Source organism: Falco cherrug, chromosome 8 (assembly GCF_023634085.1).
Source record: "Falco cherrug isolate bFalChe1 chromosome 8, bFalChe1.pri, whole genome shotgun sequence".
In the NCBI taxonomy this organism is placed as follows: Eukaryota; Metazoa; Chordata; class Aves; order Falconiformes; family Falconidae; genus Falco; species Falco cherrug.
This window is the reverse complement of record NC_073704.1, coordinates 27,822,601-27,834,804: the sequence shown is the minus strand read 5'-3', so window position 1 is coordinate 27,834,804 and position 12,204 is coordinate 27,822,601. Positions and strand designations below refer to the sequence as shown.

At 38.4% G+C, this 12,204-nt stretch overlaps 1 protein-coding gene across 1 annotated transcript in view; it reads left to right on the top strand.

Annotated features, from left to right (window-relative positions):
• Positions 1 to 10,022, top strand: part of GYPC (glycophorin C (Gerbich blood group)) — a 34,447-nt gene extending 24,425 nt beyond the window's left edge. The window contains exons 2-3 of the mRNA XM_005432454.3: positions 2,963 to 3,013; positions 5,444 to 10,022. Coding sequence (XP_005432511.1) covers positions 2,963 to 3,013; positions 5,444 to 5,640 — 248 coding nt within the window. The 3' untranslated portion in view covers positions 5,641 to 10,022. The remainder of the gene's footprint in view (positions 1 to 2,962; positions 3,014 to 5,443) is intronic.
• The last annotated feature ends 2,182 nt before the right edge of the window (positions 10,023 to 12,204 follow it).

The window sequence follows — 12,204 nt, the reverse complement described above, 5'->3', positions numbered from 1 at the left end:
GATTTCCGTGTGTCATGGCAACCAATAGCACTAAATAACAACGCTGTCTAAATGCTTTTGAGACCAGATTGTAGCTATGGACAAGGGCCAGTGTAACAGTGAGAGGAAGTTTTGCAAGGACAATTTAGCAGCAGATAACACAAAAGATGTCCTTGAAACAAGGGAAAATAACCAAAACAGGTGCGACAGCAGTTACTGAAACACCATCCTCTGAGTGCTCTGACTGCAAAGGAGAGCAGAATAAAAAAGGTACAAGAAGGCCAAAGCCTACAGCCATCAGCTAAAAATTCCTCCACTATGATAGATACCTTTTTTGCCTCAGAAGTGAAGAGTCAGTCCCACAGTAATGCAGTGTATTTCTCACATAGACTGAGCTGAAGTTTAGAGAGACCATGCTGAGGTTCCTGACCAGGTGTAGATTCTTGTCTGGATAGTGGCTGTTGTCTCACCTCTGCTCTGGGAAGACGGCCTCATTTCATGAGCACATGCCTTGCATTTTCTTCAATCAATTTTCATGAAGGCTGATACTGCTCGTATCAAATGACACTATCTTCCTTTCCCCTGCCCTGCCCCTGCCTAGCAATGTTTTGATATTGCCATGAATTACTTCAATGTTTTTGGACAAAATGAAATTTCAGAGGCTGTGAGACAGGCATTGAGGGTCCGTCTCTCCCCACCAGCATTGTTGCTCCAGAACTGATCTGAGGAACAGATCCTGGCAACTTCTGGTCATTGGCAGTCACTGCAGTGTCCTGGCACTCTGGATAATGCAGCAAAAAGGCCACCTGGGAGAACAAGCAGCCTGTTCTGTGGTCACAAGTCAATGCACAAAGGAGAAGTCAGACTCTCATGCTTGCAGTAAAATGGGAATTGTGGTGAGTAAAGCCACATCGTGATGTTAGCCAGCTGCTGAAAGGCCCAGCATCATCAGCTTAGCAGATCAGTGCCAACTACACGATAGCTCAAGATGGGTCCAGCATCCCTCTGGAAACTTAGAAAGTACAGTATGGAAATAAAAACTTTTCTGCAAAGTGATGATACTGTAACCCAATATCAAAAAGCACTGTGGTGGCAAGTACTAGAGATAAGGCACCTGCTTGTTATCTGCATCTGAGAGGCACCTGGGAGCAACAGGAAAGAGCAGAGAGCTGCTTGCATGCCTTTTTATAATTAAAGGGATAATGATTTGATCTGGAATTAATGTTTGGAAGCAAGCTGTGTGGCTAGGGAAGCACTTTAGAATTCACACCTTCAAGTATTTGATTGTTGTAGAGGAGCCTGCTTTGTTGGCATGCAGCATATATTTGGTATATAAAGAAATACAGAACAATTTGACCTTGAAGCAATTAATCTCTTCTGAGGCACACGGGTTTTGAATGGACGTAGATGTAATTAGAGTTTTTAAATTACACAAGGTGTGCTCAACCTTTCTGTCAGTGTATAGCTGGAAGAAAGTGTGGGAAGGATCTCTAGGGGAAAGGAAAGTATTCCTGCTTTCTAGAAAAAAAAGCATCTCCCATGTTTGGGAAGAGGGTGATTCTTTGACTCTCAGCTGTCCTCAGTTTATTGCAATTTGATATAAGAGACTGCTCATGAGTAAGGAGAAGGCTGCTGATGGTGTCTTATGCTTGCATCATATATCACAGATTTAGCAAAAGAGTCAGCTATCAGCCATAGTGCCACTGTTGAATTTATAGAAGGATTTGGAATTAGCATTTTTACCTTTTCCAGAGAACTTTTCTATCTACTGTATTTACCAAAGGGAAATTAAAAAAAGACCTCACATAAGGCTCTTTGCCTTGTTCAGAAATAAATGTCATTTAGAATTGTATAAATAGTATAATAATAAACAAAGAAAGGAGTGTCCTGTCATAAACCTAGCATGGAAAAACTCCAGGAGTTCATCACCTTCTCAGTCATCCATATAATTCAGGTCTAAGTGTGCTGATACCAACAGCATGAAACAAGGAGCAGAGAACAAGATCAGACTTGTACCCTGATCACCTAAGGGGAAGCTAGTGAAGAAATGCTTGTCTATATGAATTGACTTTCACTTGAGGTCTGTATCTAATAATGAGAGAAAAATCCTCACCATTTTTTCGGATTTGTTTTCCTCTCCCCTTTAAAATACTTTGGCTATTCATTAGTTGTTTTGGATATTCTTAGTAAGTGCTACAATTACGACAAAAATGTAATTAAAATTCTAACTGCTCTTCCAGCAGCTTACAACATTTCAGGCTGATTTCCTACGTCTTGACCATGTCTCTTACCTGGTCAGGTACTTCTTTTTTGCATTTAAATTGCAAAGTTATCTTTTTTATATAAATTATAATCCAGGGAAGAATGTAATTGGATTTATCAGCACCAAATTCAAACTTACTCTAAGTGGGGACTATATTTTATACCACGCACATAACAGGCTTGCCTTCATTCCCAATGTAAGTTTAAAAGAAAACAAATGCTAAGATTAAAACCAGGGTATTGCAAATAAATAAATACTAATTGAAATCAATAAAGGCAGATTAATTTGCATCAAATCAAGATCCAGACCATACTCCAAAGAGCCATAAATGGGAAAATAAATAAGCACCAACATTTTTTTCCTCAAAACTACCTTTCTGAGAGGCATTGCAGTACCTAAACCCTCTTAATTTAATCATTCACTGGAGGATGTTACAGGTAAGTGCTCATAATAAACAGTGGGTGTTTCCCTCAGGGCCATGATAGTTTGCATAATGTGCTAGCTATTTATTTTCCAGTGTTATGGTGACAGAAAACTGTTACAGTACAGCTAACTCTAATGAGAAGTTTCATAAATGTCTTTTGCTAACAAGAGATCTAATTTAAGTTCTGAGTTTCAGAGGTTAAAATAATACAGCACCACCAGTACAGTTACTGCTGTTACATATGATCCAATTCCTTTTTCTTTAATTAACTTTTGTATGTTCTAATCTATTTATAGATGAAGACATCGAGACCCCCACAGCTGGAGCAGATGTGGCTGTTATTGGAGGTAAGTAGAAGACCATACTAAGCAGCACCATTAGAATTAAAACAGCAGGTTAGCTGGTTTCTTGCATTTTACAAAATCCCTGCTTTGGCTGACAAGGCAACAGGAGTGGCACAATTAGAGTTAATTAGGCCAGTGGGAAATCTGCTCCCAGAGGGGCTATTGGCAAGATAACAAGATGAGATAATGAGCATAAACCATATAGAGCAGTACCAGCCCCATCCATTCCTTATTTTAGGACAAAATACCCAACAGTCCAGCAGCAAAGTCAACTTCTGATATTCTTCATTATTCAGTGGGCCAAGATTGTCATTTAATACAGAACTGGTGTAACAGCTTTGATTTGAGCCATTCTAGCTCATACCAGCTGACCCTTTATTGTTACAGAATATACCACAGTGCATTTCCTGGTGTTCCATTAAAGCTCTCTCATCCATTTAAACTAAATACAGTTGTCAGGATAAATGAGCAAAGCTATGTTCATGGAGAAAACCTGTCTTTTTATTTTTATTGTGTTTGTTCATTTCCATGCTAACGCACTAATTTCAGTCATTCACAAGAGGGTATACCAATCATTAGTGAAAATTAGTGAGGTTCTGCTGTTTTTCCCTCAGGTTCCATCTCTCGTAACTTTAATTTCAGCTTTCTATGAACAAGTAGCAGGTAAATTGATTTGTACTTAGTCCCTTAGGCTTATTAGTACTGTGCTACATCCAAAGCCTATTAAAGCTTCTTGTGTCAAGGGATACCAGTGAGGTCCTAAAAATTGATGAAGCCCCCACTGCAACTATGATGCTATTATAAACCTAAAGTTCTTCGTACAAGTAATTTCATTTCTGCTAGCAGTAACCTCACTTTCCAGAACCGGACACCATAAAATCTGTGGGATAACATTGCAGCCATGTTTTTTAAGACATAATTATCATTTTTATTTACCCTGCTAATATTTGCCCATTCCCATGTTTTCATGCCAACTGGATATCCCCACTCAGTTTACTGAAGCTGAGAAATCTAAAGCTTTTGAGATACCCATTCCTGCCACACATCTTGACCACAGCGGACAGAGAAGAGATACTGTGTACATACACCTCATAGTCTCTGTAGAATAGTAGAGATTTCCAAGGAGCAATTCATCTGACCAAATGTAGACATTCAGTTCTAGAAGAGGAATCAACCTGCACACATACCATCTACTGACAGTAGAAGAAGCCCAAGGGGAGTAACTTAGATGAAGCCTCCTGAACTGTAAATGCCTACAATCAGTCAGATTACTTCCTACTTAGTGCGTCCTCATAGCAGCTTTATACTCCACATATGGGATTTTCCTAGGAATCTCCTGTTCTGGTGCTCTTTACTGTGTATTTCTTTAATGTTTGGTTTACTCCTGGAGCCATGTGAATCTAGAATCAGCTCAGTATCATGTACTTGTACAGAATCACAGCTAAAGCGTTTATTAAGTGGATCCCAATTGTATGCAAAAACTGTTAAAAAATTAAAAATCACACAAGTTGAATAAACTTCAAATAATTTATTTTCACAATTCTTATGTGAACAATTTGATCTGGGAGGAGTGGGATGCATCTTGTAATTATTTAGCAATGGACTTGTCAGGAGTACCTCTCTTTTATGGACTTCTACGTTTCACAGTAGGAAAGAAAAAAAAGGAAAGAGCTCTGGGAAGCAAGGACACACAGTGTTCTCTGCACAACCGCTCCTGGAACTTAAATTTACTTTCCTTCAGTAGGAATGCTTCCTATCACCATTTAGTCTTAAGCACATTTGGGTTACCTATGGAAATTTTTGTCCAGTCAACACATTGCCAGTAATTAGCCTTAGTCCAGGAGACAGGGAAGATCTGCCCAGAATCCTTTTCTCCTCCCAGGTGTCCCTTCCACGTTCATTACAATCAGGCTTTCCTAATCAGAGCATAGCACGAAATGGCAGCTTGCAAACAGAAAGCAGTACTGCAGCTACACAGCTCTGCTATTTGTTGGACGTCTCCTAAAAAATACCCAGTGCCCTGTACTTCTCCTGATACTGAGGATGTTTTTGGAGGCAGGGCCAGGTTACCTACACACTTGCCTGGACATATTTTTCTAGAAGAATGAGAGAAACCTATTTGGGTTTTCCTTTATGTCCTCTTATTTCTTCTCATTTTGTAGTGAACTTGTATCTCCAATGAGTTCAACAAAATCAAGCCATTGATTTGAAAGAAAGCTAGTGAGAATTTGACCTGCGTTCCTGCAGTATCCATACCCCATCTGCTTTTTTTGCAGTGTCAGGCTCTGTTCTGGCTCTGGCCACCACAACATGCAAACACCTTATGATACACAGGCTTCTCCCTATCAAGTAATTAAAGTTGTGATGTCTGGCTGTGAGACACTGCTTCTATTTTATTACTGGGAATACATTTAACTCGTCTTTTTCCTCTAGGTGTGATTGCTGCGGTGGTATTTGTCCTCATTTGCCTGCTGGTGGTGATGGTCCGGTACATGTACAGGCATAAGGGCACCTACCACACCAACGAGGCAAAAGGAACTGAGTTTGCTGAAAGCGCAGATGCTGCTTTGAAAAATGACCCTGCTCTCCAGGAAGCAGTGGATGAGAGCAAAAAGGAATATTTCATCTGAGAGGCAAGGATTTCCATGGAGACTTCCCCAAGGGAATCAATCAGAAATGCTACATCAACAGAAGGGCTGAGAGATGGATAATATGAGGAGACAGGCAAGCATCCTAATTGAAAAGTATCTCTTTACTTTTTTTTTTTTTGTCACTGCGTTGTTTCTTTTCCTCCACCGGTGAAGAACTAAATGCCAGATACTTGCCTGTTGATTTTATTAGCAACACAGCTGGTCACAGTTGAAATCAGTATCAGATAAGAAGAAACAAAATCTCAGTATGAGTGATACACCAAAACCAGGTACAGATAGCAAATGTCAAGCCTTGACATTTGGTGAAAATAGCAGATGCCAATGGAAAACACCCTCTTAGAGCTAATGATGCATCCTATGTTGATATGATACAGAACTACCTGAAATTGAATTTCAAATGGTCACAGAACAAACATTAAACTAGATAAAGCTGATGTAGCTGCAACAAAAATAGCTTTATAGCCCAGATATCTCCCCCTTCCCCTTAAATGTGCAATTTTATGGGCACAGGGGACTTTGCTTTGTTTGTTTGGGGATTTAGATTGGGAATTTTTACATTGTTTTTTGGATTTTATATATATAAAAGTCAAAGACACTTCAAAGAAATAAACTGAAAACATGGAAAATGTAAGAATGAAGGATTTTTTTCTAACTTGCTCTGCATGGCAGCTTGAGAACTGCAAAATGTTGGAAGTCACAATGTAGTGTATAATAGTCGGTGGACTTACAAATAGGATTCCAGTTAGTTGGTAAGTTCCCTGCATGCATGCATAAATAGATAGAAATTTAAAGGTAAAGCATTTTGGTTTGAGCAGGCCTTTTGAAACAATGGAGCTCAGTTAGATTTTTTTATGTAAGATATTTTTGCCTGAGTATTTATTTATTTATTTTGCATTGGAAAATTCTCTTGAATGCCCGCCAGCAGAATTTTGGGTTTTTTCAGGGAGAGGAATTCAGTTCTGGTGCAGATACAGATACAGATAAATCTTTCACAAATGCAACTATAAGACTGCCACTATAAATAAGCTTGTTCATCTGCATCCCACTGGCTTGTATTGATGTCTCCCTCTGTATGGCCTCTGTATTGTGCTAGGTAAGAGAATTATACCTACGATCGATGCTTTATTATAAATAAATAAATAGATTAGTCATGGTGGGCCACATGAAAAGATCTTGTTCCTCGCCTAAGAATTGACAGTGATGAGTTTCTTTACCCCAGTAAGTTGGCTTCCTAATTGGAGCCCACAATTAGCTCTGGAAAGGGGATAATTGTTCTCTGCACCTGCTCATCCCCAGCTGTGATGGTGCCCTGGACTACTGAAAATAGAGGGGGAGAAACACATGATAACAAATAAGACATTGATGAGCTCTGCTAAATTCAATATGTTTTTTCCTGTGTTTTAATCTATATATGTATGTACATATATATAAAATTATCTACAACTGTGCTTTCAAGTCATTGTTGATGATCACTTGTGCTCATTTCTTGGCACTAAAGCTTGGAGAGCTCCTGGACTCCAGTATTCATTATCAAAAATGGCCACAAAAATGCTGGAAGAGAAGACAGATCTGAACAAGAAAAGGGGACTCAAGTGACAAAATGGGACAATTTTGTCTTTTAATCACAATCTCAGTCTTTTCTCAGTTCCTGAAGGAGATGGACTCTGAATTATTCTTAGAATCCAAATACCTTTGATTTTTTTAATCTTAAATCCCTGTGTGCTTGCATTATAACCAAAGAATATCATAGTCGTGCCAAATTTACTAAATGCTGAAGATATTTTTTGTAACATACTATTGCACAACCATGTTGTATTCTGTGGCTAGCGCAGTATAAAATGCACAAAACCCAGCACTAGTAGAGCTCAAATATTTTGATATTATGCATCTGACTCTTTCTTCTAAGGTACATTACTATTTTATTCTTTTTACCACTTTTTTGTAAGATATCTGGCTTTATTTTTCTGGGACAAGTGTTGGAGAAATTCATTAAACTTATCTGTAAGACTGAATTTGTAAAGCTGAAGACCCCCGACCCTCCAGTTCAATAAAAATGTAAATATTTCCTCTGAAGACAGGGTAAATGGGGTGACTTGAGCTCTGTGGCATCTCCCACACAAGGTGTGGGAACACCAAAACACTTTCCTGCAGTGCTAGCAGGACTTACAGAGGACTACTAGCCTCTTGTTTCCTTTCATATATGCAGAACCATGTAATGTTAGTTTGGCTGTTAAAGAAAATTTACTTTAGAGGAAGGTGTGAGGGACATGGGGAAGAAATTCCTGCCTGTCTCCCCAGTCATGAAATTCTGGTTTTTGCTACTTGAGCCTGCTGATTATAATTAGACAACTGTGTCATACTTGATACACAGGAGGACCTGAATTAGTGTCTCTTTTGGGGTGCGTGTGATTTTTGTAATTATGGGGTGAACTGAGACAGACTAACTGTCCACGCTGGAACTGTAGAGACCAGATTTTCTGGTGGTACAACATAAGTTCAGTGGAGCTCAGTCAATTCTTACCAGTTCAGTCAACACCAGGCTTTGTGTCATTGCTTCCCCTAAATCTGAACTGAATGCAACTACGGGTCTTTGACTATATCACTTCTTAGTAGCTTAATTAAATCTCTTTATCCCATTTTCCCTGTTCATCTAGGCTGACAAACAGTTCAAACATAGAGGAACAGCTTCCCTGTTGGTAACGAGCCACTTTGAATACTTCCAGAGCAGTGACTATAGCAAGAGCTGTGGTTTCAGTTAGCTTATTTTTCACAGTATCCTTTTGGGTTCCAGGCCTTTACATATTTGGAAATGACTCAAGCACACTGAATGGAGAGAAAAGATGGTTTGTGAAGATTTTCTAATTATTTGGGTTTTTCAGGACAAATTTTGCTTTGTAATGAAGAAAGCTCATGACATGTGATGACTGGCAGACTCTAATGGCTTCATCCTGCTATTTTCTACTTATACAATAACTCTACTGTCTTAAGTCATTCAATGTAGTTGTGAAAAGAGTGCATGACAAACTTCCTATAACATTTAGGACTAATTAGCAAAACATCCTTCTGCAAGCAACATGCTGTGCTAAAACAAACATCATGTGCAATGCTGAAGCATCCCAGTTGACAGCCATAGCTTTTGATCACTGATGATGAAATGATTTTTACAATTTGCTTCCTGAATAGAATTAAAGAAACAGTTTCTTTTTCTCCCACATACTTTTACCCCAGGTCTCTCCACTGCTGTGGCCTGTTGTCCCGCAGCTCTCTGGTGCCCCATCTCCCCAACTGTGACTGCCATTCTTGCTTGCTGTCCCCCAGGTTCCTATCTAGACCCCTACTGCGTTTCCTATGGCAAATGATTGGCCATTTACTTATGCATTTATTTATCTGGTTTTATCCATGAAGATACCATGTCCCTCTCTGTCAGACCAGAACCAATTTTCAAAAAGGTTTAGGTTTGGATTGCCAATCCTGTGTCAAATTTGGTCAAACATGACCAACCTGACCTGAGATTGATTTACAGAGTCATCATGTATGCCACATGTTGACAGAAAACGGGCTTAAAAATAGCACTGCAAGCTCGGTAGTTAGTCAAATTTAGTGCTATAAACTCCAGTGTTCACTAAACAAGGGAGTAGCATGATGATCCCTCAAGCAACTTGTTTTTTTCCTGAGGCCTTAATGCCCTATGAAAGATTGTTGAATCCCACTTTGCATAGAAAGCCACAGGTCTACTTTTAAAAGTATAAGTCATTTTTAGATGATGTACAGGAAAGCTGTGCATTGAAATAACCAATATTTGCTGGGGCTGGAATAGAAAAGTTAAATATGATCTTGTAGGAACATCAGACATTTTTAAAAGATATATGGAAATGACAAGAGTTAAACACAAAATTTCTGATTATGTGGGCAAGCTTTAAGAGTGGGTCCATGGAGCTTTCGAATTCTCTCACTGGAAAAACCCATTGCTTTCAAAGGAATATGAGTCTCTTTTTAAATCATCTCTTGGGAAACTTGAAAACAATCTTCACAGATTCAATATTCTGCTATTCTGCTTTAACATGTGGAACTCAATTTCTTCTAATTTTTGGAGCATACCTGTACAGTCCTCCCCTGCACAAAAATGACTGCTAGACAGTGTCAGCCCCTATAGCAGCATTACAGCTCAGCAGAGTAATTCTGTCCAAAAGCAGCCAGTCACAAATGCGTGTCTGGCCACCCATTGCTGGACCCGGTATGCATATTTTTCTGGGGCTTGGCCTCTATCATTCCAGGTTTTCCTGAGATCCAATGTGACATTGCACATTAATGCAGTCCTGAGGAGGATTTAATCAGCCACTAGTCAAGGTAACTTTTTTTTTTTTTTTTAATTTTATTTTAGAACAACAGGACCAAATCACTTTGGGGGACTATTAAAAGTAGTTCCATTGGATCCCTCAGAACATTAATATCAATTTTTCTCTTAAATCAAACCTAAGGATCATTGGTGGAACACCAGGACAGGAAAATAAAATAATATTAAAAAAAAAAAAAGGGCTATTCCTTTTCAGCAAGGAACGCAGACAAGTGCTGAAACATTTATAGCGGCAGGAAAAGTAGAATAGCACAACTAGCTAAAGCCTGTGAGGATTCCTCACAGAATACAGAGAACATTTAGACAAGATGTACATTCATGAAAATATACAGACTAGGAGAAACTAATTAGATGCCACTAGAGATGGAGAGCAGTTTTTCATCAAACAAAATAGATATTGCTGTTTGGAGAAACCGAAGTGTATTTACTGAAGGTAACTGCTGACTTCAAATTTCTTTGAATTATATGAGGTGTTTGAATTCCTTGCATGTGCAAGTCCAATCAAAAAATGCTGGTAAATACACACCAAAAGGGTACTCGCCTTAAAGTGTTAAGAGCTGTTTACTGCATTTTCTAAAATCTTTCACTTCCTCACATAAGAAAACTTTGTATGTTTAGAAAATGCAGAAGCTTCACAGCAGCAGTTCATGTAAGGCAGAAAACTGAAGAACACCTGCACAAGCAATGAGCACACATCTGATGTCTGGAAATGCAGATAGGTGATAAAGGAAACTAATGATATCAAACAAAAACGTACATGGTGAGTAAAATTTCCAACCATGTTACAAAGGAATTAAAAGTCTATAGTAGTAGAGGTCCTTCTCTAGTTCAAGGTGGTAATAGTGTCAGGGACTGGAAATAAGGAATCCTTATTCTACAAAACTGTTCCTTGTGTGGTTGGGATAAAATCCCACTGAATTCAGCATGACAAGAATTTCACTGACTATATTTATTCTCCCTAAAAAAAAATGCATTCTCATCCATATCAGAAACACACTAAATTAAAGCAGAAATCTTTGTAAGTGCTGATCTTTCAGCATAACCTCTTGCCTTCACACCATTTTTCTATTGTTTTGAACTGTATGTATGATGAAAAATATCTGATGCATTGTATTAAAGTCTATTGGAATTGCAGTAGTGCTATGACAAGAACAGAGAGTACAGGACATTCAAAGCTTACTGCTGATTGTACATTAAAACTGACTATAATGTTTGTATTTACCAAAGCTATTCAAAATACATTACACTGCTTGTGTAAATCTACTATATTTTGAATTGAAAAAAGAAAAAGAAGCTAAAATACAAAGAAACAAATAACTTTATAATTAAAGTTGTCATTTTCAGCATTTAAAAGACTGTTCTCATATTTTTGTTCTCTTTTAAAATACCATGAACTTCTAGAATTGCCAATTATGTTGTTTTAATAAGAATGTAGATCAAAAAGGAATAGTAGGCTAGAATTTTTCTTAATAGAGCATGCAAACCCTAAAAGATATACTGGTGGTGTTTACATTAAAAAAGCAACAGAAGCTTTTGATAGATTCAAGAAGGAATCAAACTTCAAATAAGAAATAAAACAATAATTTTCTCTGAAAGAACATTACCCCGTGAATGCCAGTGTGGACCTGTACACAGTGTTCTTAAAAATTCTAGGCAAGCTTACAAACATCCAATGGGTATTTACTGATGGACGGCCTGCCTTTCACCCAACTGCTACGCAACGTGAATGCTTCTGCTTCGCTCTTCATGCTTCCCATAGAATTCCTCTTTTATCTTAATATATCCCTAGTTAAAGAATATTCAGATGCTTTGCCTAGTATAATACGTATTGTAATAGACTCATAGAATCATTTAGGTTGGAAAAGACCTTTAAGATCACTGAGTCCAACTGTTCACAATCTAGCCAGTGTCACCCCTTTTTTCAAAGATCATTGCTGTTAGTTGGAAAAAAAATAAAGTAGATCTTTAAGTGAGATGTTATTGGGTCAAAATAATGCCTCAAAATGGTGAAAATCTGGAGGATACCTGAAAGACAGTGGATCCTCTAAGTTTTAATATTCATAAGTGGAGAAGTTGTGGTAAGAACAGCTCTTCCAATGGACCTTTCATGTGGACTTCGTTGAGTAGGGCTGTTTAGAGGCTAGCAGTAGCCAAATGGTTCATCAGCAATGCTCTTGCTGGGATGAGAG